The sequence below is a fragment of the Mytilus edulis genome, chromosome 1, assembly GCF_963676685.1.
Source record: "Mytilus edulis chromosome 1, xbMytEdul2.2, whole genome shotgun sequence".
Classification (NCBI taxonomy): domain Eukaryota; kingdom Metazoa; phylum Mollusca; class Bivalvia; order Mytilida; family Mytilidae; genus Mytilus; species Mytilus edulis.
Window position 1 is genome coordinate 42036491 of NC_092344.1, and position 27580 is coordinate 42064070.

Sequence of the window (27580 nt, forward strand, 5' to 3'; positions counted from 1 at the left end):
CATATCATGTCTTGAAGGCCATACGGCTGCCTATGATTGCTGACAACCTGTCCATTTAAACTCTGGCGACTAGTCATCTCATTGGCAATCACACCACATCTCCTTACTATATTTAGTAGTGACCTGTATCACTGCAGCTGCAAAGAAGGCTAGCTTGTCACTCGGCGTCGCAAGCAACAGGTATAACTGAAAAGATTCGTGCACAACCAAGACGTACAGAAAAGCTATGGTACCGTAAGGAAGTAAATGTCATCCTAAGCATTCATGCAAGATTACAATTAGCAATGAAAATTAAGATCAACTGACTGTGGCATCTATATTTCATGTTAATGCAGCCTTTGAATTATAAAATTTATACACTTTCATGTATCCATCATTTTTTCTTTTAATATTATTGAAACGTTTCTAATGCATATTCACAAAATACCTATATGTAGCAAATAATTATATGGTTCGGCCCGTCAATAACCAAACGCGAATATACTGCAATTGTATTTTTGTCCATCTTATGAGTTAAGCCTTTTTCAACTTATTTTTTTTATATTTCGTACTGTTATACTAGTGTCCCAGGCTAGCGGGAGGTTAGGATCCCGCTGACACGTTTAACCCCGCCACATTCAGTATGTACACATACATACATGTATGCCTGTCCCAACTCAGGAGCCTGTAAATCAGTGGTTGTCGTTTGTTTATATGTTACATATTTGTTTTTCGTTCAGTTTTTTTGTACATAAATAAGGCCGTAGGTCTTCTCGTTTGAATTATTTTACATTTGTCATTTAGGGCCTTTTATAGCTGACTATGCGGTATGGACTCTGCTCATTGTTGGTGTGACCTATAATTTTTAATTTCTGTGTTATATTGGTCTCTTGTGGACAGTTTTCTCATTGGCAATCAATACCACGTGCAGTCGGACCATACGCGTATGGCTGAAGTAAATGAGTATACGCATATGATCATGACCATACACTTATGGTCCAAATACCCATATGGTCCGGAACAGGAATATCCCCTTTATGTCCGAAATATTGATATTTGACTGCTGTTCCCCCTTTTTATACCAAAATATCTCACAATATCAAATCGAACTATAATTTGAACTTGAACTCAATGGATAGCTTCAAACATCCGAAGCACATAAAAAAAAACGACTGATACGGACATCGATTTAAATAGACCTATATGTTTTTCCAAAAAGGTCACGTGGTTTTACTTTATCATTAAATAAGCAAATTGTCGACTTAACTAGTTAACAGTCAAGTAGAATTCAACATGTCGACATCTTATTATTTTGTCATTACATTTTTCTAACAAGTCGACATTGTAATGCAACTTTTTCATTATCATTCCGACAAGTTGACTCCTCATATTGATTTGATTCCAGCTTGTAACACACAAATTAACTAATAATTCCGACTTATTTGCAACAAAATAACTTTACAAGGGGTGTACCATATGCGCTTCCATAATTCCTTTTCCATTTTGGCAGGCAAAATTTAAAAAGTAATGCAGATCAAGTTGTTTTGCCATAAGTAAAGCTAATATCGTCTATAAAACTTTTTTCCATATTTAAGAAAGCCGATTCAAGAGCACATTCAATTGCCAAGTGTACGTCAAACCACTCACAAACTCTCAGCCTTCCAAAATTTTCCAATAACATTTTCCAGGAATTCATATCAAATTCACGTGCTAGTAAATATCTATTAATATAAATAAGTGAAATGTTGTATAGATTAAATTTAAGCGCTTAAATTCAATTTTACCCAAGACTAACAATACATTTTTACGATGAAATTGACACGCATTTGCTATAGCGATAAAAAGGTAACATACGATAGCATTCCTTAAAAGTCTATCAAGATTCCTCCGCGACTTAATGAATTCAAGCAAATATTTAACAGCACTTTCATTGTTATTACAAATAGTAATCGAGTTCAGCAAGCCTGCAGGTAGGTAGAAATGACGGTGTAATGATCTTAAATTAAAATGACCGGATGTTAGCCTTTCATTTCTAATAAACCGATCACAGTCTGATAGTTCATATTCGGCAAAACATATGCTACTTAAGTTTAATTCCGGTTAGGATAATGTTTCTTGACCCACATAACATTTGTACAAAGTGATCTGAAATAAAAGAAAATCTTTCTTCAAAACGCTTATCAATCGATTTGCCAACAGAGGGTAACACTTTTCGGGTAACAGTAAAACTACCTCTCCTTCATTTGCTTCAAATTCTTGGGGTCTTAGCATTTCTAATATAAAATCGAATTTCATCAACGGTATGATGCTTTCTATTTTAACGTCTGCATATGACAGTAGAACACTTTCAAATATTATCCTATGCTGAAAAGAATATTTCCCTGACGAATCAATTTTTAGATAAATTCCGGTCATTGTTTTAGCACTGTCAACTAAAACAGCACAATTACATATCTCCGACGAAAATCGATAAATAGATGTAAGAATAAGATCAATCATTAAACGATCTATATCGTAGGGATCTAAGTATCCTCCATTTAACAAAACGTAAACAAGTGTAACGTATTTTTGCCTGCTAATCATGTCCTTCTGTCCCGAAACCCTTAGGTTATTGATTTCGTCACAAAGATTACGAGTTGGATGGCGGAAAAAAATTGAACCTTGCTTTATGAACATGAAGTTTGATGTAAACAAATAGCAAGATTCTGGAAAACCCAACAAAGGGTTATTATCAACGCGGGCAATTTCACAAATCTGAGTTGTACTCAAAGTAGCTATTTCCATAGACTTATCTTCCTTTACTGTTGTTATTTCGGTTTCTTTTACGTTAAATTTTGCACAGTACTTCCGGATACATTCCATTTTCTGACATTGATTCATCTGATGGCTTTGCAGTGCCAAATCTAGTAGATTACAATTTTCAAATAACCTATGTTTTCTTATTGTATGTACACACATCTTTTTGATTGTATTTCTCATGGTTAGAGTCACCTTAATAAAGCCCCTCTTAACATAGGAATAAATCATGTCAAGATCTTTCATGTGTACATCTTCATTGAAACAGCAATTCGTTTTTCCAAAAACATCATCAAAAAGTACTACAAGTCTGTCATCTGACCGTATCAGTTTACCAAATAACGATGGCTCATGTAGCTGGATCATACCGAAATCTGTGTGTTGTTCCGTATATTTTCTCAGCAACTCCAGGCTATTTCTAGTTTTTCAAGTGCCAGGAGGTCCAACTACGACAGCTACTCCTTTTCCATTTAAGCAAGAAAGGCCAATGTTGATAATCTTAGTTTCGACAAAAGTGTTTTCTGAGACGTGTGCTTCTACTTGTGCAATTACATAACCTGCAAATCGATTATGACAGTATATCATAGTTAAGTATTATAAGTGACCTAAACTGCTTATATAAAGGGCGTCCTTCTTTTAGTTTTGTACTTTATTTAGCGAATATGTATATGAGCTACCGGCCAAGAACAGAAGAATTGACATTAAATGGTTATTGTCTTCCATGGACCAAATTTTCATATGATTGTACATGTCTTACAAGCCATTTATACATCAGAGATATTTTGAGCTTATTTTGACAAAAATGAAGTGATAGATTAATTTCTATATTTCCTGTTAATAATGGTTTGAAACAACAAATACTTTGAATTTGTGGCAATCGTAGCTTATGGACCCTTACACTAAAAATCTTAATTAGTATCAAGCATAAACTGAGTCATTTCAGTGGAGAGCACCAGAAGTAAATAAGGGAGAGCAATTTCAGAAGTACAAATTCTTACAATGTAACATAAGAAACTTTATGCATCTATTCATTCTTATTTTATACATACTTTGTAAATTGGACTTCTGTATTTGATGTTCTGTAAAAGAAAACCCGGAAACAAATCATTAAAACACACATATCATATAAGTATTAGCAGTAAAATATTAGGGACACGTCTGAGGTTTGGTACTAAAATTATATTAATTTGCATTGTAGAGTGAAATATGTTTAAGGGTTTGGATGGGGTTAAATGATTAAAGAATAATGCCCTTAAAAAATGAAGATTAGAGAAAAAAAGGGGATAATTTTTTTAAGATTAGAGAAAAAAGGGGTTAATTTTTTGAAGATAAGAGAAAAAAGGGGTGAAAATTAAATGTTTACAGAATAACAGACCCCTCCATCCAGACCCTCATGTTTGCCAATTGTGACACCATTTTTTTTTGTAAACTGTTGCTTGTCTTTTCGTCCTTTTCAACTCTTGCCATAGCGATATCAGTTTGTCTACGACTAAGGAGTTTGAATATCAATTTGTTATCTTCCAACTCGCTTGCTTGATATTTCGGATCTTGATTTTGGGGCCTCGGTGACCGAGTGGTCTAAGTAGTTACTACTATAATCACTAGCCAGTCTACACTGAGGGGTGTGAGTTCGAACCTCGCTCGTGCGGGTGCACTCGTCTCCAATCTTAATTGACTAGGATTGTCAGTTTTCCTATCGAAGGTCGGTGGTTTTCACTGGGTACTCCGACTTCCTCCACCAATAAAAACTGACCGCCACGAAATAGCCTAAAAGCGGTGCTTAAAAGTGGCGTTAAAACACCAAAAATCAAAAATCAAATCGGATCTTGATTGCAAATCTTTGAAAGTCTTTGTAAAAAGATATTTACAACCTTCCTAATCTCAGACTGATTCAGTGTTCGACATGTTATTTTTTAAAAATTGCTTATAAGTCTTCGTATTTTGTGTTGTTTAATGTGCGTTTGGAGGATTATAACATTGATGTCTAGATATCCATCTAATTTATACTTGCTGCAATCTGCCAAATATGTTTCATTTATTGTATTAATAGTACTTATTAGAAATAGAAAGATAAAAGAAAGATTGGTTAAAGCCTGCAAAATTAAGGGTTTGTAACCTTAATTAGTTGAAATCGTCCCTTCGTAAATTTTACGGACGCCATCACGAGTTAGTTGACCGTTATGGAATAACCGTTTCACAAATGATATCGGATATGTTCCTTACGTCGTAACTACAATCCCCTTCCCTTTCATGAATGTGACCTATCGAATTAGACTATTTACCGGATTTGTTATCACATAAGCAACACATAAGCAACACGACGGGTGCCACATGTGCAGCAGGATCTCCTTACCTTTCCAGAGCACCTGATATCACCCCTAGTTTTTGGTGGGGTTTGTGTTGTTTATTCTTTTTTTTTCTATGTTGTGTCATGTGTGCTGTTGTTTGTTTGTCTTTTTCATTTTTAGCCATGGCGTTGTCAGTTTGTTTTAGATTTATGAGTTTGACTGTCCCTTTGGTATCTTTCGTCCCTCTTTTATTAACCGTTTGATATTTTATGACTACCATAAAAAATATTGACTAAACATGATGGCTTTCAGATCGTAGCATATGTTGCCTTCATTAGAATACAAAAATAGTAGATAGCAAAACTAAAGTTTTATCATCTAATCAATCACTTAACAACAATTTTTCTAAAATAAAAAATCCACAAACTACCAGTTTGTTATAAAAAACTGTTTATCACACCTTCTGATAGCTTAGTTGGGTTGATCTTTTGGAAATAATCTCCGATTGTATTTTCTACACTTGATTTGATTGTATCTGATACTTTCCCCAAACTGTTGTCAATTGTTTCTTGTAACTTTGTTGTTATATCTTCCAAACTCTGAAAGCATAACATTCTAAGTAAATACATTTGGATGTGTATGCAGACGTATGAAACGAGTGACTGGCAAAACATAATTTAATCCAAATATTCAACCAATGCATGCATATTATTATCATAAAGTTAGTCTTCTTTGCAGAACTTTTATCATTCATTACGCATCCATTTCGTCTAATCGTCAAAAAATTATTGACTTGGTCATTGTTGTGAAATAGTTATAGTTTCAGTTTAGTATTTTATACTCTTTTATTTGCTAAACGTTTTACCGCCATTTACGGAACAATAGGCCCGCAACGTCGTCACTTGCCGACGCCTCTTTATATATCTTAGACTCTAGAAAAGCATACGAAACATTGAAGACGCTTTTGTGTTTACTTGCCTTTATTATCGATACGTCCAAAACATTGGTGCCGTGACCAGGATGTATTTTATTGTTGTTAAAATATGGTAGCTAATTTATGGTCATTTGATTCATACGATGAGTCTTGTTCAAACAAACGAAGGACATTTTTACCACGTGTTAGATTGTGGTTTGTCATTACGTCGTCTGATCTTTTAATTATCGAACGTGAATTAGTCCCGATTGTGACTGTTTCAATGAGTGTGAATTCGCATTGCTATAAGACGTGTCACGGCATTTTTCTATCTCAAATTCATGTATTTAATTTTGATGTTAGATTTGTTGTTATCATGGGGTTTTGTTAAATGTTTTTACGTTTGTAGTTGTAAATCTTATTTTTAGCTCACCTGCCCTAAAAGGCCAAGTGAGCTTTTCTCATCACTTTGCGTCCGTCGTCCGTCGTCGTTAACTTTTACAAAAATTTTCTCCTCTGAAACTACTGGACCAAATTTAATCAAACTTAGCCACAATCATCATTGGGTTGTCTAGTTTAAAAAATGTGGCGTGACCCGGCCAACCAACCAAGATGGCCGCCATGGCTAAAAATAGAACAAAGGGGGAAAAAGTAGATTTTTGCTTATAACTCTGAAACCGAAGCATTTAGAGCAAATCTGACATGGGGTTAATTTGTTTATCAAGTCAAGATCTAGCTGCCCTGAAATTTTCAGACAATTTGGACAATCGGTTGTTGGGTTGCTGTCCCTGAATTGGCAATTTTAAGGAAATTTTGCAGTTTTTGGTTAATATCTTGAATATAATTATAGATAGAGATAAACTGTAAACAGCAATAATGATCAGCAAAGTAAGATTTACAAATAAATCAACATGACCAAAATGGTCAGTTGACCTCTTAAGGACTTATTGCCCTTTATGGTCATTTTTTACCAATTTTTCGTAAATTTTTGTAATCTTTTACAAAAATCTTCTCCTCTGAAACTACTGGGCCAAATTTAATCAAACTTAATCAAATTATAACTCTGAAACCGAAGCATTTAGAGCAAATCTGACAAGAGGTTAAATTGTTCATGAAGTTAAGATCTATCTGACCTAAAATTTTCAGACGAATCAGACAGCCGGTTGTTGGGTTGCTGCCCCTGAATTGGTAATTTTTAAAGAAATTTTGCCGTTTTTGTTTATTATCTTGAATATTATTGTAGATAGAGATAAACTGTGAACAGCAATTATGTTCAGCAAAGTAAGATCTACAAATAAATTAACATGAAAAAATGGTCAGTTGACCCCTTAAGGAGTTACAGCCCTCTACAGTCAATTTTGAACAATTTTAACAATTTTCATAAATTTTGTAAATTTTTGTAAATTTTTAACAAAATATTTTCCTCAGTAACTAATGGGCCAAGTTCATAAAAGATGAAAATAATAGTAAGTAGCAAGAATGTTCAGTAAAGTAAGATCTACAAACACATCGCCATCACCAAAACACAATTTTGTCATTAATCCATCTGCATCTTTTGTTGAATATGCACATAGACCAAGGTGAGCGACACAAGCTCTTAAGAGCCTCTAGTTATCTGTCGTATTCGTGTGTTATGCTAAAGATACTTAATCATCCAGTTCATTTATTAGATTTTAGTTTAGATCAACGAAATTCAAATTTCTTTAAAGAAAAATGTCCTGTACCAATTCAGGAAAATGGCCATTGTTATATTATAGTTCGTTTCTGTGTGTGGTACATTTTAATGATGTGTTTCTGTTGTGTCGTAGTTCTCCTGTTATATTTGATGCGTTTTGCTCAGTTTTAGTTTGTAACCCGGATTTGGGTTTTTACCTACGATTTTTATACGCCCTTTTATGGGATTTATTATGGTATAACAGTGTCTGTCCGTCTGTCTATGAGTACGTCCGTCATCAACATGTCGGAAATTAATAACTCAACAACACATTTACCAATTTGCATGAAATTTTTATCTTGTTTATATCTATTGAAGTCAGCTCGCTATCCTTTGTTATAATGTTTTATTTTTCCTTTCGGAGTTATGTAGTTGTTATTCATACTAAAAAGGGGGAATTTTCCAGTTTTCAGACAGGAACTCAAAAATGCTTTTACCAATTTGCAAGAAACTTTGTTTATTTAAAACTGATTTCATTGTGGCTAGTCTGTAAAAAAGGATGTCATTAAGAGAAGTGAATACTTTAATTTTGAGACACATTTGAAAACAACAAATAGACGTCTAATATAATGATTAGAGGGGTAAATGTGTTTCATTGGTTGTAGATTTGGAATTTTATTCTATTATGAAATCCGATTTGGACATCATCTTGAGGAATGGAGTTTGATAAAAATATAACATCAATCTGAGTCTTATACATGTATATGTTCCGGACCATATGAGTATTTGGACCATACGCGTATGGTCATGACCATATGGGTATATACTCATATGGTCCGACCGTACGCGTATGGTCGGGGTAATTAACACTCTGTTACAGTTTACTTTTAATACTTCTAAACTCTTCATATGGTATGACCGTTCAGACGCTATCGTATAGGTAATTTTATTATTATATTATAATAGAAGTATTAGCTGAATCAAAATTAAAAGTTTAATATAGTCAATTTTACTTACTTGTCAAAACTATAATAAACACATTTTATACCGATAGTCATTACCGATGGTCATTACCGATTTTTTATTACGAGTGAATGGCAATATGTCGACTTAAAAAAATGAATTCCAAAAAATTCTTCATGAACTGTTACACAAGAAGTCACTGGAAAGTGACAAATATAAAATGACACAGACATTAACAACTATAGGTCACCGTACGGCCTTCAACAAGGTTTATTTAAGTTTTTTAAGTTGTCTTGTGAATATGGTGAATTGCAATCATGTTACGATATTTGAGATCTAGAGCTTCTTAAAAACATCGTAGACATATCGGAATGGCTCAAGACCTCGGTATCACGGTACGCAGCTACAAAAAGGCTAGCTTTTCACTCGCAAACAAAAGGTGTAAACGAAAAGGATCGTGCACAACCAATACTTGCAAATGCAAAAAAAGCTATGATACCATTTGGAAGTGAATGTCACCCCAAGCCTACATGCAAGAATGTAATTAGCGATGAAAACTAACTATGGCATCAATATTTAATTTTTAAGTAGTATTTGAATTATAAAAATAATACATTGTCATGTAACCATCATCGTTTTTAAGATACAGTTTTTCTATTATTGAAACTTTAATACTGTAATTTAAAAAAAATACCTATATGGTCCAAATACTCATATGGTCCGGCCTGTTAATAACCAAACGAGTATTATACTCATATGGTCCGACCATATGCGTACGGTCGGACCATATGAGTATACGCATATGGTCATGACCATACGCGTATGGTCCAAATACTCATATGGTCCGGAACATATACATATATTATTGATTTAGTTGTGAGGGTTAATAGACACTGATAGGTTTATTAAAAAAATTGGGGTTGGGAGAGGGGTGGTGGTCTGATAAAATTTATAGTTTTAAATGTTTTTTCAATGTTCACCAACTGGTTCTCATTTCAAACAGAGGGCACAAATCTTACATGTATATTAATTTGTGCATGAAGTGATTGTTATATGCTAGGTTGGAATGATTTTACCAAATCTTTGTAAGCTTTAACAGGTGTATATACTAAAATTATAAAAACAAATCGTCTTTTTCAGGCTTTCTGATCCATGTAGTATGGCATATTTGTGAGATGTGGTTACTGCCAATGAGTGTTTCGTAAGGACCTTTACAAAGTATTTCACTGGATTGCCAAAATGAGCTCTTTGTCTAAGTGTTTTATTAAAGTGCTTTGCTTTGAACAGTTCATTGTTATGCAATTCTGTCTTTGTGAATTTAAAGATTTGATAGACAACTCTCATCTGCACCAGAACTAGTATCCATTATATGTATGGACTGATTGGAAGAATATAAAGGCATTTTATTTACTTTTGATCCAAACATTTTTGTTTAGAAGCCAAATTATATACAAGAACAGTCCCAATTGCAGTGTCCCCCATGCTACACTTATTTAATACTTCCAGGGGGCATTACTCTTTAAAAAGTCAATCGTTTACCAATTTTAAAAGAACTTGTCCTAGATATTGCTGATATTAACCTATAATACAAGTCTTATAAAAATCTGGCAAGAATATAATACATGTACCTGTGAGAATGCTAACCAGACCATTTTCCATAAATTTAATATTTCGAAGTGACATAATATACATAACGTTTTAAAAAAGTGGATCGTCCACCATTTTGAAGTTAATTGAGATATTGCTGATATTAACCTATAGTATAAGTTTTTTAAATTTCTGTCAAGAATTGTACTCATGCCAGTGCTAACAAGGCCATTACATAAATTTTATATTTTCAAGGGGCACAACTCTTTTATACATGTAATTTGTTGACATCCACCATTTTAGAATTTTTCCTTGATATTGCTGATATATATCTATATAATATGTGTTTTATAAAAATCTTGCAAGCATTGTACCTGTGTATGCGCTATCGAGGTCATTTCCAATAAATTTAATATTTCTATGAGGCATAACTTTTTCAAAATAAGTGGATGTCCATCATTTCAGAATTTGTCCATTATATTGTTGATATTAACCTATGATATACAGGGAAGTTTTATAAATATCTGACAAGAATTGTATCCGTGGCAATTTTCTATAAATCTAATATTTTCATGCGGCATTTAAAATTAATTTATCGTCCACCATTTTAGAACTAGTCCAAGATATAGCCGATATTCTCCTATAGTATAATTGATATAAAAATCTTGCAAGAATTGTACACATGACAGTGCTAACAAGACTGAAAGGAAACACACACAGAGGCACACCCAGACACTTGGTACTTCCATGTCCCTTGCGACGTGTTACGCAGGGGGAAAAAACACAAAATTATCAAAACCTGCTACACTATAGCAATATGATGCTCGGTGATTTTGTAACACTTTTAAAATATTTATTCCGCATGTAAATGGTCATTCACTATATGCAAATAAAAAAGGACAAACTTCATATGGCCTATCATGCTAATCGATTTTAAAAATTATGGTTTATATACGCCCGTGTACGGGACGTATTATGGTATACCGTTATCCGTTCGTCGTCAACATGTCGGGCATTAACTAAAAAACGATCCCAAAATAGTCACTTTATAGGATTAGATATTCAACAAGTCGTAATAAATTCCATTGAGCACAAAAACTAATCCAATTCAGATTTTATTAATTTGGATATTCAAAAATGCATTACTTTTTTGACAGAAATAAATAAAATAGATAATATTATCTGGTTTGACTTTGAAGGCAGCACTTATTTAAGATTTACACTACTGTACACACAATATCATGAAATAAGTTTAAGGAACGAGAAACACTTTCTATTTCATATTTTGACACTAAAACCTTTACAATTTTATTTAGTCAGGCTTGCTACACTCGGAGATATTATTTTTATAACCCCGTTTACAGGACGTATTATGGTAAACCCGTGTATGTCTGTCCGCCTGTCGTCAACATGTGGGACAATAACTCAGAAATGCTTGAACCAATTCGCATTGAATTGTTTATATCTATTGACGTGAGCTCCCTTTCGTTTTTTTATAAATTTTACGTATCCGAGTTGTGGTGTTTCATTCATTAAGAAAAGAGTGATTTTCAAGTTTTCGGACACTTACTCAAAGAGTGCTTTCACCAACTGGCAAGAAATTGTGGTGAATTGTTTATATCTATTGACATAAGCTCCCTTAAGGTTTTTATAAATTTTAGATTTTCCGTTTCCAAGTTAAAGGGTTTTTACATTAAAAAGGGGATTTTCCAGTTTTAGGACAAAAACTAACAAATGCTTTCAGTAGTTCTTATGAGACTTAATGGTGAATTGTTAATATCTATTGATGTAAGCTCCCTTTAGAATTTTATAAATTTTACATTTTACATTTCTGAGTTATATGGGGTTTTATTCATTAAAAAAGGGGGGATTTTTTAGTTTTCGGACAATAACTCAAAAACACCTTTACTCTCACAACAGTATTAGACGAGACAAAGGGTTCAATTGGACCCCTTACAAATAATTCGTCCTTTCCTCCCTTACTCCGATATACAAAGGATATGCCACTTTATGCTTGTGTGTATTTTTATATCTTTATTTCAAAGGTAACAGTTATCATAATCAGCATTTTTTTTAGAAACGAACTATACCGTATCTATCTACATACCATTGTATGACTGATTATTCCTAAAAAAAATTGCGAGTTAAACATAATAGAGGAGAACTGCAATGTACATGATGTACATCTAGTCTTAAAAAATATATCTCTAAGGCGTTAACACTTTCTGCTGTTCTCAAAGACCTTACGCCATGAATGACTATAGGTCTATTATATTATCACTTTCTGCACACTGAAGAATTTGCGCAAACTTTCGTTTACGCTCTTTTCTTCATTACGGAAAGCTTGTAGTACGGGAGTACATGTTTGAATATTGACATAACGAAGAATTAATGTATAGTAAATTAAAATATATTGGTGTCGCTCTTTCTCTTCTTTTATTCTCTATCTTATACTATATATGCATTTACCTTTTGTATATTGTTCTCTCGATTAATGTTTTCAAGAAGTATTGAAATTTTCTGTTTGACGATCATCTCATCAAGTGGTCGGTTCTCCAAATCATCAAGTCTTTTCGAAAATTCATTCTCTTTATTGCATAGCTTCGCTATTTCTATAATTGCAGTTTCTGTCTCTTCTTTATACTGAATGTACTCACTGTCATTTAGGAAAGCTTTCGTAGCATGGCCATAAACAGTGTTTCGTATCTGGCGTAGCACTTCCACTGCCTTCATAGTTGGACAACAAAGTTTAAGAATTGTATTTCCAAGTTCTGGATGGATATTGTGTTGTGATAAAGATTGCGAGGCATTGAACCGACATATACAATGCATATTTGAGACCACAATTTGATTAAAACATTTAACACTTACTGTGTCAAATAGGAAATTCCATTCTTGGTTTGTAATAGCCGATCGTGTTCTTTGAAAAGTCATGCTTGGAGAACATGAACAACATGGTACGGCAACGTGTCTTTCGTGAAAGAGCACATGTCTGTTCATATTTAAAAAATCCTGCAACGTTATCTTAGGCAACGCAATACAATCATACCAAACAAGTTCTTTACATAAATTTATAAGCAAAACTCTTGCAATTGTAAAGTCGAGAACGTCCATAGAAAGATTCGGTTTTGCTTTGCAACAGCAAAAATTAATCTTACAATTCACAATATGACTAGGAAATCTACTGCCATTTGCATCGATCATTAAGGTTAATTGTGATTCATTTATGACGCGATTTGGATATGAAAACGGAATCTGTCTGCTTACGCATTGACAACATGGCTTCTTGTTAAAACATAAATGAAAGATTGCGTGCTGATTTGTGTTTATAAAGACCTCAAAAGTAATATGATTGCGACGAACGTAAAGTTCTATAAGTGACACAACTGCATCTCTCGAATGATCAACAATACGAGTTGTCTGTCTGTAAAAGTTTTCTCTTTCCTTCTGTGACATTATTTTAACACTTAGAATAAGGGTCATCTGAAATTAAATATATAAATGTATAGTTTTATATAAACCATGTTACCGTTCTAAACTTTCTGAGAATATCTGTCAATACGTTTACGTATGAATAGTATATATACTTTGGATGTAAATAGACAATCTCGTGACAAAACCATGACGCTTTATACATGTATGCCTAATGTCAAAAGCGTGTATACAGAGGAATATTTAAAAAGGAACAATTAATTGTACCTGCAGAACCGAAACCGTCTTTAATCAAAATTTTATTCGCAAAATTTTATCAAAGATGTCTTCATTAGGAAACTACGGATAAAGACGGTTTTAATTTTATTGGTAAATTTGTAGTTGTAAAACTGTCAGACAATATGTCAAGTATAAACATTTCCGTATACTTAATTCCACTTTCACAATATTTAATTAAAATTCCGTCTTTTTTACTAATTTGTTTTGTCTATTTTTTATTTATTTTTTGTTCACATATTTGATAGTTTTTATAGTGATTAAGATTATAACACAATGTAGACTGGTGAACCGCCATTTTACACATTTTTACCAATTACGTCTATTTTTTTTCTAACATCGTTAATTGTCAATATAATGGAATTTTATGCAACTGTCATACAAGAGAGGGATTAAATTAGTAATAAAACAAGATTTAATCACCATTATCTGCTTTCAAAATGCCTGTACCAAGTCAGGAATATGACCGTTGTTATCCATTCGTTTGATGTGTTCTTGACAATTTTCGTAAAAGAATGCAGAGGAAAGTAATCATACGTATACCTCTTAGCATAAAAATGATAAATTTCTTTGAATATGTTACACATTTCAAAAGGTATATAACCAGCCTAGTAGTCAGCACTTCGGTGTTGACACGAATATCAAATATATGGTCCTTTTTACATCGTGAGGTCATTCCGATGTATTGCTGTCGCCTTAAGTTCCATTATGCAAATTAGTTTTGTGTTTTCAACCGATCTATAAAAAATATAGATCCGCGGACATTATCTAGTGCAAAATAACATGATTACCTATCGCTTGTTTTAAATTCATTTTTTCAATGGATTCTCCTAAAAAAAAATTTTTTTAAACCCAAATTTATAATATGAAAATGTTTTGTCGTTAGATATAAAAGTAAAAAATCATTGATAATATCTATGAACACGTACCGAAAAATTGTGTGTTAAAGCTGGCGGAAGAATATCTCAAGAACATTTTGCGACATTTTCGACAAGGACCGATAACTCTGTAATTGTTTTTGCGGGAAAATATGAATGGCTTCTCATATCAAATCTTTTAGAAAAATTGATTTTTTTTACAGAAGAGTGTCCTATATGCACTAGTACTGCACAATTATTAGGATAGTAGAATAGAATGATATACAAATGAATTATTGAAAATTATATATAAACATGCAACGGTTATATTAATATAATATATAACAGCAATCCAGTCTATACTCTGGGACTATTATTATATTAGTATAATAATCCCAGGTATACTGATTTGTATCACTACAAAATGAGAGTTATTGCGGTGCGGTTGAATTTTCTGTCATTTATTCACCATTCACGCACGTAAAAAAAATATATCTCTGTATATTAACCTCAGTTTCAGGTTTAGAGATGTGATCCTTTTCTGTGACATGTGCTTTTGACCATCCACAAGAACTTGCCGACATCCGATGTTCAGTACTTCAGTACTTTGATTATAAATTTCCTGTTTACAAAACTTTGAATTTTTCGAAATTCTAAAGATTTTCTTATCCCAGGAATAGATTACCTAAGCCGTATTTGGTACAATTTTTTGGACGTTTGAGTGCTTAATGCTCTTCAAATTTGTAATTGTTTGGCTTTATAACTATTTTGATTTGAGCTTCACTGGTCCCTTACCGAAAAAAAGCATTTTTGCACCAAACATGGCCGTAAGCTTGCAACAAATATTTGCTGCAAACTAGCCGCAACCATTTTACCATGCAAATGAAGTTTGCGGCAAGCTTGCGCCTATTTTTTGCTGCAAGCTTAATTGCGGCAATTGTTTGTTGCAAACTTGCGGCAAACTTGCAGGAACTACACATACACTAATGTCATATGTGAAGACACATTAAAAAATTACACAGCAACATTTTTAAAAAGTCAATTCCTGTCTTTATACAAACTGTCATTGGAAGAATTCTTGCAAACTCATGAGATTTAAGGAAATACATAAATGCATTTGAGTTTTGAAAAAGGGGCAGGATTCATTCTCAAATGACATAATATACCTCTACTAAAAAATTAACAAGTTAAAATCTCAAATGTGTATTGAGACTATAAAGCTAGGTAATAATTGCATTACAGAACTGAACTTAATCTTAATAAACAGGATCATGATGGTGCAGTACATCAGTTATAAATTCAAACTTATAATGGCTTAAGTTTTTCAATAACACATACATGTATATATAGTTGCTTACTTAATTATGTATGATGATAACATTAATTATTTCATTAAAACATGACGTTCTATGAAACATTTGTACTTACAAAACTACATACTGATTATCCCATATTATTGAACAAAATGCCTCCTTGATCTCTTATATGTGAAATGCATTTCCAAACACAACCAACAGGACCTAGCCACAATTTCAAATTGTTACCATCCAGGAAGTGCCAACTAGGCATGCCTAGTCAATATTGTGTAATTCCTGCAATGTTCTGGCAAACATATAGAAGGGTCAAAGTTTTCTGCAATCTTGTGGCAAACATATAGAATGGTCAAAGTTTTCTGCAATCTTGCGGCAAACATTCTTTATTATTTTAAACTTTCTGGCAATCTTAACGGAAAAAATTGATGCAAGTCTGCTGCAAGTTTGCGGCAAACAATTCAGTTTCATAAGGGCGAGTCTTATGTAGACGAAACGCGCATCATGCGTCTTAAATTATAATCCTGGTACCGTTGATAACTATTATTAACCACTGTATTTTCGATACTTATTATTGCTTACAAACGCACAGTTACACTTACTTGTCCCCCGATTCTTGTTTATATTAAGTAAAACAGAAGTTTTCTTCCGGGTTAAGCCATTACTGGTTGCGCATGGACAACTAATGTTACTAAGTCAAGTACAATTTAACTTTATATCGGATATCGTTATTCATATAAAGGAAACGACATGCATGGTTGCGAATAAATAAACTCATCATAGATACCAGAATTAAATACATTTTCATTGTTAATCATTTATATCTGCTTATCATGGAGGATACATAGGGAGCATTTTGATGTTTTTATATTCGTTATTAAGCAATTCCATAGTTTTACAGATAAACAAACTACAAAAATGTATAAATAAAGGCAACAGTAGTATACCGCTTTTAGAAATTCATAAATCGATTGAGGAAAAAAAATCCGTGTTACAAACTAAAACTGAGGGATACACATCAAGTATAAGAGGAGAACTACGACGCAACAGAAACACATCATAAAAATGTAACACACACAGAAACGAACTATAATATAATGATGGCCATTTTCCTGACTTAGGTACAGAACATTTTAATAAAATGACAAAATAACATGATAAGACTACAATACAAATAAATGGGAGAACATGTATAGGACAGAGAAACACACGAATAATAGCTAACAAAGGATGCGAGGTTTAAAATTTAATACGCCAGAAGCGCGTTTCGTCCACACAAGACTGACCAGTGACGCTCTGATGAAAAAAGTTCGAAAGCCAAAAAAAGTACAAAGTTGAAGAGCATTAAGGACCAAAAGTTCCAAAAAGTTGAGCCAAATACAGCTAGGGTTTTCTAACTAGGATAAGAATATCCTTATCATTTAGAATAATTCATACTTTTGCAAACAGTTTTTTTTTTAATAAAATGACTATATAATAGATATAAATGATAAAACCGGTGACTAACTACAAAATAAAAACGGATAGATAAATGACCTAAACCAGCATATATAACATGTATAAATTCACAGCCGCGTTAGCCAAATCGATAAATGCATAAATTTAAGTGACGTCAAATTTGAATTTCGAAATATTTTCCCCAAAAAATAGGATAAAATTAGGATATAAGGATAGGTCAAAAGACATTTTAGAATCAGGTACTAAATTAGATTTGCACGCCATTAAGAAAAAGGCAAATAAAAATAAACACCATATAGTGCACTGCCTTGGATCGTCGTGATTTATAACTCTATTAATATCTAATAACATATCTACAGTAATAGCTAAAGCTTGTTGTGGTAATTGCTGCTTCTCTCTAGTAATCCCTTTCAATAAAAACGTGACAGAAAATTCATCTAAATGAACAAAAGGTTTGTCTAACATCAAATGCATAGTTTTAACCCCACAAACAAATTTTTTTTATAGAAGTTACTGATTTGAACGATCTACTCAGAAATTTAATAAACAAACAGATCGTTTTTAATGAAACAGGACATTTATTTAAATTAAAAAATGTACAAAAAAGCAAAAAGGCTCGCCACTGAACCAATAAATTCTTTTTTTGTTCCTACAGCAAATGCTGATAATGTCGATATCTTTACATCCCTTTCTAGTTCTCTAATTTGTCTATCTAAAAACGTAATTTACCATTCGTGAATAAACTAAAACAACTCATTTGGTACTTCAAATTCTTCTAAATGTATATATTTTGTCTCTTCAAAAAATGTTTTAGCATAATTACTATGTAAATGCCAGCGAGACAACATATCAGCTAAACGATTGTCAACACCTGCAATGTGAGAATTTCGAAATGTTGAAGAAAACGAACTTCGCATATAATTATGCGTTTTTAGAATTAAAAACTATACATTTACTGTGTTATAACGAGAAAAGGTAACACTCGGCCACCGAAAGCCTTATTATCTGTAGAGCCTAGGTGGTCTGTAACATAAATTGTTTATTGTATAGTTGCAAGTATTTCATATTCATTTAGAACGAACGTACCAATAATTTTAGTACAGTTGAATTAACTGTTAAACTAAGTTAAACTATTAGTTAAGTAAAAAAACTTTTATTATATTGATGTTTTATTTATTATTATAATGGAATTAAAAATTAAACTAACTCTTCACAAGGAGCTTGGACTTGTTGAAGACAATGTAACAAGCAACTGATGGAAATAAAGAAATTAAAAAAAAAAACAAAAACAAAAAAAAAAAACTTCGATAATGCCTTTATATTATTTCGAGCATTACTAAAGACACACGAACAAAAGACATAACGTCTAGTACCAAATCTTTCGTGCATTATTTGAACGACATCATGTTAACAATTAATACTGTAGATAGGTTCTATTATCATACCGGGAATTTAGAATTGGGCTTAAATTTTTATGATTATTCGAGATTAACACAAGTTGGAATTTTAAATTCAAAAATTTAAGAGCGAGTAAAGACTGATTTTTTATGATTTTAGTGAGAAACTACTTTAATCTCCGTTAAGTAATAGAGGCCGTTTTAGATAAAAGTTTTTTTGAAAAATGATGCTTTCCAAAATACAACTGATTTACTCATTGAACAGTGAATTGTTACAAAAGATTTCATGCACAGATAAAGGGACATTTTCCCTACACGAGGTTTCTGATTTGATATCAACCATTTAACTGAGTATGGCTGCTTAAATTTACATCAAACATAGCCAAAAACGAACGCACCCACTTTTACCCAGGTTATACTGCCGGTTTAAAATATATCTACAGCAATTTATTCTATTTTTTAATGAAGTAGTAAAAAGAGTATGTACGTGTGTTGCATTGTCGTTTTGGGTTTTTGTTGCACTTCATTGTTTCTGTTGGTTCGTTGTTTTCCTCTTATAGTTGATGTGTTTACCTCAGATTTTGTTTGTTAACAAAATTTGTTTCTCTCAATAGATTTATGATCTTCGAACAGCGGTATACTACTAATGCCTTTAATACGTTAATGAAACAAAAAAAACCATAAACCAAGTACTTAGGTATTTATAATATTGTAACGAATGATTGTTGCATATGTATTGATTTGAATTATTGTCTTCCCAAACACTTATTTGCATATATTTTCAAGTATGCAACTATAAGACTTCGACGATTACTTAGGGTAAGTGCGAGTAGAAAACTGTGAAGAAAGAATATTACCAAACGTGCACAGGAAATTAAAAAGAAATAGCTGATTCAAAAAAAAAAAAAAAAAAAAATAGAAGACCACAGATCATGTAATGGCTGATAAGGAAGAGTTAGCAAATGGAAACACATGAAAAACACAAAAACAAATAGTATGGCTATATTTTGCTGCGTGGTTTATCAACATCACGATAAACTTCTGCATCAAACTCGAAAGTTAACTTGCAATCATTAATCCCTCGAACAAAATACTTTTGTGGATTTACTTTAAGATTCATAATAAATTAAAAAAAAAATTAACGTGCTTACAGGTCTTAGTTTAGTATATATGCATGCATTTATTGATTTCAGTAACATTCTAGTTTTACGATATAGTTTCACTTGTAAAATGTCAAAGTCCCTGTCAAATGAAATTGCAATTTGTAACAAAACTAATTTGCATTTCAGAATAGAGTTCTGCTGCCAATATTAAAAGCTGAAAATGTAGATTCATTTTCAATTCTTGCCCATTTAATCTTGAATTAAACAAACAACTACAAAAGATAACGATATAAAAATAAGAAATTGATAGGATTAGTAATGATACAACTATCTATCATGTACAAAATGAAATATATTTGTAACACAGGAGTATGGTCATTGTTATATTATAGTTCGTTTCTGTGCGTGTTACATTTTAAGGTTTTGTTTCTTTTGTGTCGTTTGTTTCCTCTTATATTTGAGTGTTAATTCACATTATTATAAGACGTGTCAAGGTACTTTTCTATCCCAAATTCATGTATTTAGTTTTGATGTTATATTTGTTATTTTCATCGAATTTTGTCTAATGCTTAGTTCGTTTCTGTGCGTGTTACATTTTTTAATGTTGTGTCGTTGTTCTCCTCTTATATTTAATGCGTTTCCCTCAGTTGTAGTTTGTTACCCGGATTTGTATTTTTCTATCGATTTATGAGTTTTAAACAGTGGTATACTACTGTTGCCTTTATTTAGAAACGTGTTCTTACCCCAAACGTGTCCGATTCCCCCAGAGCGTGTCCACGTGACGTCACTGAACTGCAAAACATGTCTTAGTGTTAATTGGCGCCAAAGACATGAATGTGAATATAAGGAACAATGCTCAGTTAAATTTTAGATATTAAATCAGATAACCCGAGTAGGGAGAATGTCACTTTCTCTACTCATTAAAACCTTTGTAGCAATTCACTCTTTCGTGGTGCCATCGAATTATGACTATTGAACAGCGGTATACTACTGTGGTCTTTATTAACCAACGATCAGTCACCGTTTGAGCTTAAATCGAAACCAATTTCATATGGCAAATAGAAAATACTCATGACAAAACATTAACAATTCAATTTGAGAAAACCAAAAGTGATACTGGTTACGTATTTAAAAAGCAGCATTCCTCATAGCATATCACTATAAAGTTTGAAAAATTGGATGTGTCAATGCAGATGTTTAAATATTTGAAGTTTGTTCAGAAGAGAACTTCGACGAATATTTTAATTTAGTTAAACATGCTTTCAGAAAGCAGATTTTTTATTTTTGTTATTTTTTATGTACGTTGGTATTCGGATTATTCGAAGGAATCAACCTTACTCTTACCGACCAAAGTGAATGTTTATGCAAATCTGATACTGATTAAGATTCGTTAGAGGGGTCTCCAACATCGAAATTGAGATAAAAAAAAAAAAAAATAAAGTGCACAACCAGAGCACTGCATCTTGAATTTGCTATTCCAAACAAAGCAAGATTGTCTTGATAAAAAATTATTCAAATTTATGGTTTGACTTATTTTGAATCGGATGCTTTTTAAAAAAAGTTTTGTAAAAAAAAATGCAATACTTAATTTTGCGTCAAGCAGAATTTAAGGTAGCACAATACAAAGATTTTAACTCTCATATTCCCCAGTTTTAAAAGGCTGTAACTTTCGTTATAATGCTTGAAAATTTATAATAGTAGCATCCATGGATAGCTAACAGACTACTTTTTCAAATTAATGCAATATTAGTATTATACAACAATTATATAACAATTATAATAATGATAACTGTGTCTACAAAATTTTAAAACAAATTTCCACTTTTAATTGAAATTAGCTTCTTCATGGATCCCCCTAGAGGGTGATTTTATTATATGTTGTTCCTCGAGTCATTATCTATAAAAGGGTGTCTAAGATTTTGGATAGAATGTATAGATCAAATTTTACACCTAGTCATACATTATCTACTTATATGTGGTAAGGATGTTTACACGAATTACAAATTTATGAGAGAATGGAATACGATAGCGATAATTTGAGACATCCTTTTGAAGCTCCTGCTGTGCTGATTAAGATAACGTTCAAATTTCTTGTGTGGCTATAGAGATGAAAAAGCTAAATTCATTCAAGTGAACTGACCAAGATTTTGCCACTAATTGCATAATAATAGATTACATAATTATTGCATAACAAAAATATTGCATTCAATTAAAAGATTGTTCTTTTATCTTTCTACATGTACCTCTTTTATTAATTTATATGCAATTTTAAGAAAGTTACAGCATTTTAAAGGTTGGGGATTAGAAGTAAAAAAATCTTTGTATTGTGCTACCTTAAGTAATGGCTAACGCATTCTTATTATATACTTTTTACATGCCTAAATAATAAAATATCATTTCTATCGATCATAGCGGTGGGAAGTCGTCATGAACACAGTATTATTTTATATAGGGGTTCACTCTATACACGCAAATTTTTATTGTCTTCACTTCAGCAAATTTTGATTTTTTACAGTTTTTTACTTTTTACTACGGGCTCATGATGATCTTATATCTGATCTTACTGCTGTGTCCACAATTATAAATCTACTTATTTCACCTATATTGGTTTAGACAATTCCATGACCTATTTCATACACACACCATTATGCTTAAGGGGTTTTCATATGTCATGTCAAGATGATATATGCTATTTACCGTTGTTTGTCACAATTTTTTCCCCTGATAAAGTCACTTTTCTGAAAACAAATATAAATATTATATAATATGTGTTTAATAAATTCAAAGGATTGACGTTACAACATTTCCTACATCTTCATTTGACATCAGGTTTGTACGCATTTAGTCTCTTCTCTAGTCTATAATATAAACTGAAGGCCGCGAAGGGACATGTGCTGCACAATCCCACACATCTCAACCAACAAAAAAGTTGAACTATTGAATAGACTTTATCAGCTGTTTATAGACATATCTATATTTATTTCATCTAATGTCAGTCATGACAACTGGCATAAACAGCGGAAACCGCGGCCGTGTATTCGCCAATTCTATGGCTTTCGCCTGCTATGGACGATGCCATACAACATTGTATTGTAGGGGTTTACATTATGGACGGTTCCATATAACATTGTAGTTCAGGGGTTGTTTACATGTTTAGTCGTATGTACTAACAATATTCCATTTTTCTATAGTTTCGATTAAAATGTGCCAAAATCTGAGTTAAAATGCCCCAAATAAACATTCCCTGATTGGTTGAACTGTGGCGTCGATGTAAAGCATAGCAAGCCTCGATATAAAGCCCACGCTTCACAGGAATAAGGAGAGTTTTACAAATAATGTGAATACACAGACCCTCAATCCAATTTATATATTGCCGAAAATAATCAAGTGTTCATCATTTTCTGCTTTGATTCTGCTAACAATAGTTATCAAAAATACCAGGATTATAATTTTATACGCCAGACGCGCGTTTCGTCTACATTTTCAATCAATGATATTATAGAAGATATGTCCGTAAATGCTAGTGATGACGTTGTACAACTCAATGGTTTTCTAATATACTTAATTCTTTTCGCTGATGACACTGTATTGTTTAGTAAGTCTCCCGAAATGTTACAAAAATTACTAGATAATCTATCAATCTATTGTCAGAAATGGAAAATTGAGGTAAATACAGACAAAACTAAAATTGTTGATTTTAGAAATTGATGGCAGCCAGCTAACTTCAGTTTCATGTATGAAGGTAAAAAAAACTACAGATAGTGGACTCTTACGTGTATTTGGGTATGCTGCTTCATTATAATGGAAAATTTTTACATACCCAAAAAAGATTATCTCAACAGGGATCAAGAGCACTTGCGTCACTTCTGAACTCTTTAAAAAATGTGTTTTTATCCACAAGTCAAGAATGTCTACGGTTTGATAGTATGGTTGGTTCTGTATTAAACTGTGGCAATATTGGAATTAAGAGTTATTTGTTAGCTCCCTTGTTAGCTTGAGCGTATTTACATTTTATATAATTACAATTGTTTACATGAAAACTTTCACCTGTGTTTATGTACACAATAAATTGACTCCTTTTCTAAACCGGTTATTCATAGTTAAAGTAGTTATCAATAGTAAACCAGCATTAGTTAAAGGTAAGATGGTGTTGGAAATTGGTTAAATTGCAAATCTTATTTCAAGAAAGTACCATTTGTTAAGTTATTTTGTTATTAATTATAGACTGAATTCACCTTTTATACATTGTCCCGAATTCATACTTTCCTCGAAGGTAACTAACAGTATTCAATACAGCCATGCTGTTTACTATTACTGTTCTGGACCAAATCTTCTCTTAAATGTTTTGGCATTATTAAGGGTTCAAACGCTAGGACTTTGGTATATAATGGTTTAAATGATACAGTCTAGAAGCCCTACTTAAAGTAAGACATTTCCCCCACTTTATTTAACTTCTGTATTGTTGTACAACTAACTGTCATAATATTAGAATATTTACTGTGTATTTTGGTATGAAATAAATATGATAATTTAGGTATTATTTCTTTAAGACTCCCCTTCCTAGAATGCTGGCTTATACTTGTCCAAATCATTATCCGGTCAAGTATTAGCTTTGTCCTCCCAGAAAATTGTCCGTTATGTCGGTTGTTATAGACACTTGTCCCCTAGTGTGACAAGGTGTCCAGGGCAGAACTGGTCTCCATAGTTTATGTAAAGAACCTGGGTTAATTTGGTTATTTCGTGGCTGCGCTAGCATTAAGTAAAAAGGTATCCGGAAAACGTTACTTTTACTTGAATGTTAGATCAGTCCGTTCACATTTTGGTGCCGTGACATACAAATTGCCCTTAACATTTCTGTTATTTTGTAAAATGGCATATTCAATGGATTATGCAAGCGGTATAAGCCAGCATGATAAAGCAAAAATTGAGCATTCTGATAGATTTTCAGATAAAGATGAAGTTAAGTATAGACATAAAAAAGATTTCAATTTTAGTACTCCATTAAAATCATTTGTTACTTTATCTGAAACCTATGATGATTTTGTAAGGGATAAACCTATATTGAAACATCCAGATTATAAAGTAGATAGAAAATTTACTCCAAAAAGATACCAAGAACCACATTTTAGTAGGAGACCAAGTTATGAATTGTATGATGAAAGGGATAGATTAAATAAGAACCAAGGATCAGATTATCCCCCAAACAAGAGATATGTTGATAAGGATACATTTTCAGAGGACTATCAATCCTTAAATAGGTATTCAACTGAAAAATACCCCAGTTATGATTTAAATAGGCATGAAGGGATTAAGCACACATCTTCTCTTGATAACTTGCCAAAACCTGTTACCTTACATGAAAAACGTATAGTAAGAAGAGAAAAAGAGCCTCAATCATTTGATGGCAAAACTATTGACTGGCAAGACTATTTGGTTCATTTTGAACAAGTTGCAGAATGGAATGAATGGACTGATTTAGAAAGAGCTAAACAAATTGTTATGAGTCTAAGAGGTCCTGCTCAGAAAATTTTGAGTACTTTAAGTAAACAAGACCTTGGAAATTATAATAAAATTAAAGAAAGTTTAAATAATAGATTTAATCCTAGAGAAAGAGAAGCCGCATATGTTTGCGAATTTGAAGCAAGAAGACATTCTAAAGACGAAACTGTTTCTCAGTATGGTCAAGCTTTAAGAAGGTTAGGTTACTTGGCTTTTCCAAATGAAAAACAAGATTCTGAAATGATAGAAAAAGTTCTAACAAATAAATTCATTAGAGGATTAAATAACTTGGATTTACAAAAGCATGTCCAGTTTCAGCGTGCAAACACGTTGGATACTGCAATTTCATACGCAATTGAATATGAAGCATTTATTAATCCTCAAAATAATATGAGAAAGCCAATGCTAACTAGCAATGAAGTCCCCATTCAAGCAATTAAGGATAATAACTAGAGGCTCTAAAGAGCCTGTGTCGCTCACCTTGGTATATGTGAATATTAAACAAAGGAAGCAGATGGATTCATGACAAAATTGTGTTTTGGTGATGGTGATGTGTTACTTTACTGAACATTCATGCTGCTTACAATTATCTATATCTATAATGATCTTGGCCCAGTAGTTTCAGTGGAAAATGTTAGTAAAAATTTACAAATTTTATGAAAATTGTTAAAAATTGACTATAAAGGACAATAACTCCTTATGGGGTCAATTGACCATTTTGGTCATGTTGACTTATTTTTAGGTCTTACTTTGCTGTACATTATTGCTGTTTACAGTTTATCTCTATCTATAATAATATTCAAGATAATAACAAAAAACGGCAAAATTTCCTTAAAATTACCAATTTAGGGGTAGCAACCCAACAACCGGTTGTTGGGTCCATCTGAAAATTTCAGGGCAGATAGATCTTGACCTGATAAACAATTTAACTCCGTCAGATTTGCTCTAAATGCTTTGATTTTTGAGTTATAAGCCAAAAACTGCATTTTACCCCTATGTTCTATATTTAGCCGTGGCGGCCATCTTGGTTAGATGGCCGGGTCACCGGACACATTTTTCAAACTACATACCCCAAAGATGATTGTGGCCAAGTTTGGATTAATTTGGCCCAGTAGTTTCAGAGGAGAAGATTTTTGTAAAAGATTACTAAGACTTACGAAAAATGGTTAAAAATTGACTATAAAGGGCAATAACTCCTTAAGGGGTCAACTGACCATTTCGGTCATGTTGACTCATTTGGAAATCTTACTTTGCTGAACATTATTGCTATTTACAGTTTATCTCTATCTATAATAATATTCAAGATAATAACCAAAAACAGCAAAATTTCCATAAAATTACCAATTCAGGGGCAGCAACCCAACAACCGGTAGTCCGATTTATCTGAAATTTCAGGGCAGATACATCTTGACCTGATAAACAATTTGACCCATTGTCAGATTTGCTCTAAATGCTTTGGTTTTTGAGTTATAAGCCAAAAACTGCATTTTACCCCTATGTTCTATTTTTAGCCATGGCGGCCATCTTGGTTGTTTGGCCGGGTCAACGAACACATTTTTTAAACTAGATACCCAATGATGATTGTGTCCAAATTTGATTAAATTCGGCCCAGTAGTTTCAGAGGAGAAGATTTTTGTAAAAGTTAACGACGACGGACGCAGGATGACGACGGACGACGCCGGACACCGGACGTAAAGTGATGGAGAAAGCTCACTTGGCCCTTCGGGCCAGGTGAGCTAAAAAGGAAAGTACAGAGTTATTAACTCTTGATCAAGTTGCTAAACTAATTGATGAAAAATTAAGTCAACTTAAACATGTTAAAACAGAAACCGAAAATAGGAACGGATATTACCAAAATATGCCTCCTAGGTTTAATAATAGGAGCAGAGGAAGGTATTATAGGAATCAAAACAGCACGACTGACAGAGTCTGCTATAAATGTAATGAGATAGGACATATTGAGTACTATTGTCCATTGAACAATCAGGGAAACGATTAAAAGCTGATTTAGAGGACAATACTTCAGCTGTTAAAAATTTAGAAAGGCCACAGACCAAAATTGAAAGTT

At 32.7% G+C, this 27580-nt stretch overlaps 1 protein-coding gene across 2 annotated transcripts; it reads right to left on the bottom strand.

Annotated features, from left to right (window-relative positions):
• Window positions 1-1480: 1480 nt before the first annotated feature.
• On the bottom strand, window positions 1481-16739 carry LOC139482729 (uncharacterized). 2 transcript variants are annotated; one of them, XM_071266804.1, is made up of 5 exons: window positions 16658-16739; window positions 12650-13663; window positions 5524-5662; window positions 3825-3854; window positions 1481-3332 (listed from the first exon to the last, which is right to left on the bottom strand). In XM_071266804.1, the coding sequence occupies exons 2-5, from the start codon at window positions 13661-13663 to the stop codon at window positions 3202-3204; spliced, it is 1314 nt and encodes a 437-aa protein (XP_071122905.1). In that variant the 5' UTR covers window positions 16658-16739; the 3' UTR covers window positions 1481-3201. The 2 variants fall into 2 exon arrangements, with proteins under 2 accessions (XP_071122905.1, XP_071122896.1); XM_071266795.1 differs by lacking the exon at window positions 16658-16739 and adding an exon at window positions 16174-16287 and having other exon boundaries at window positions 2236-3332.
• Window positions 16740-27580: the final 10841 nt, after the last annotated feature.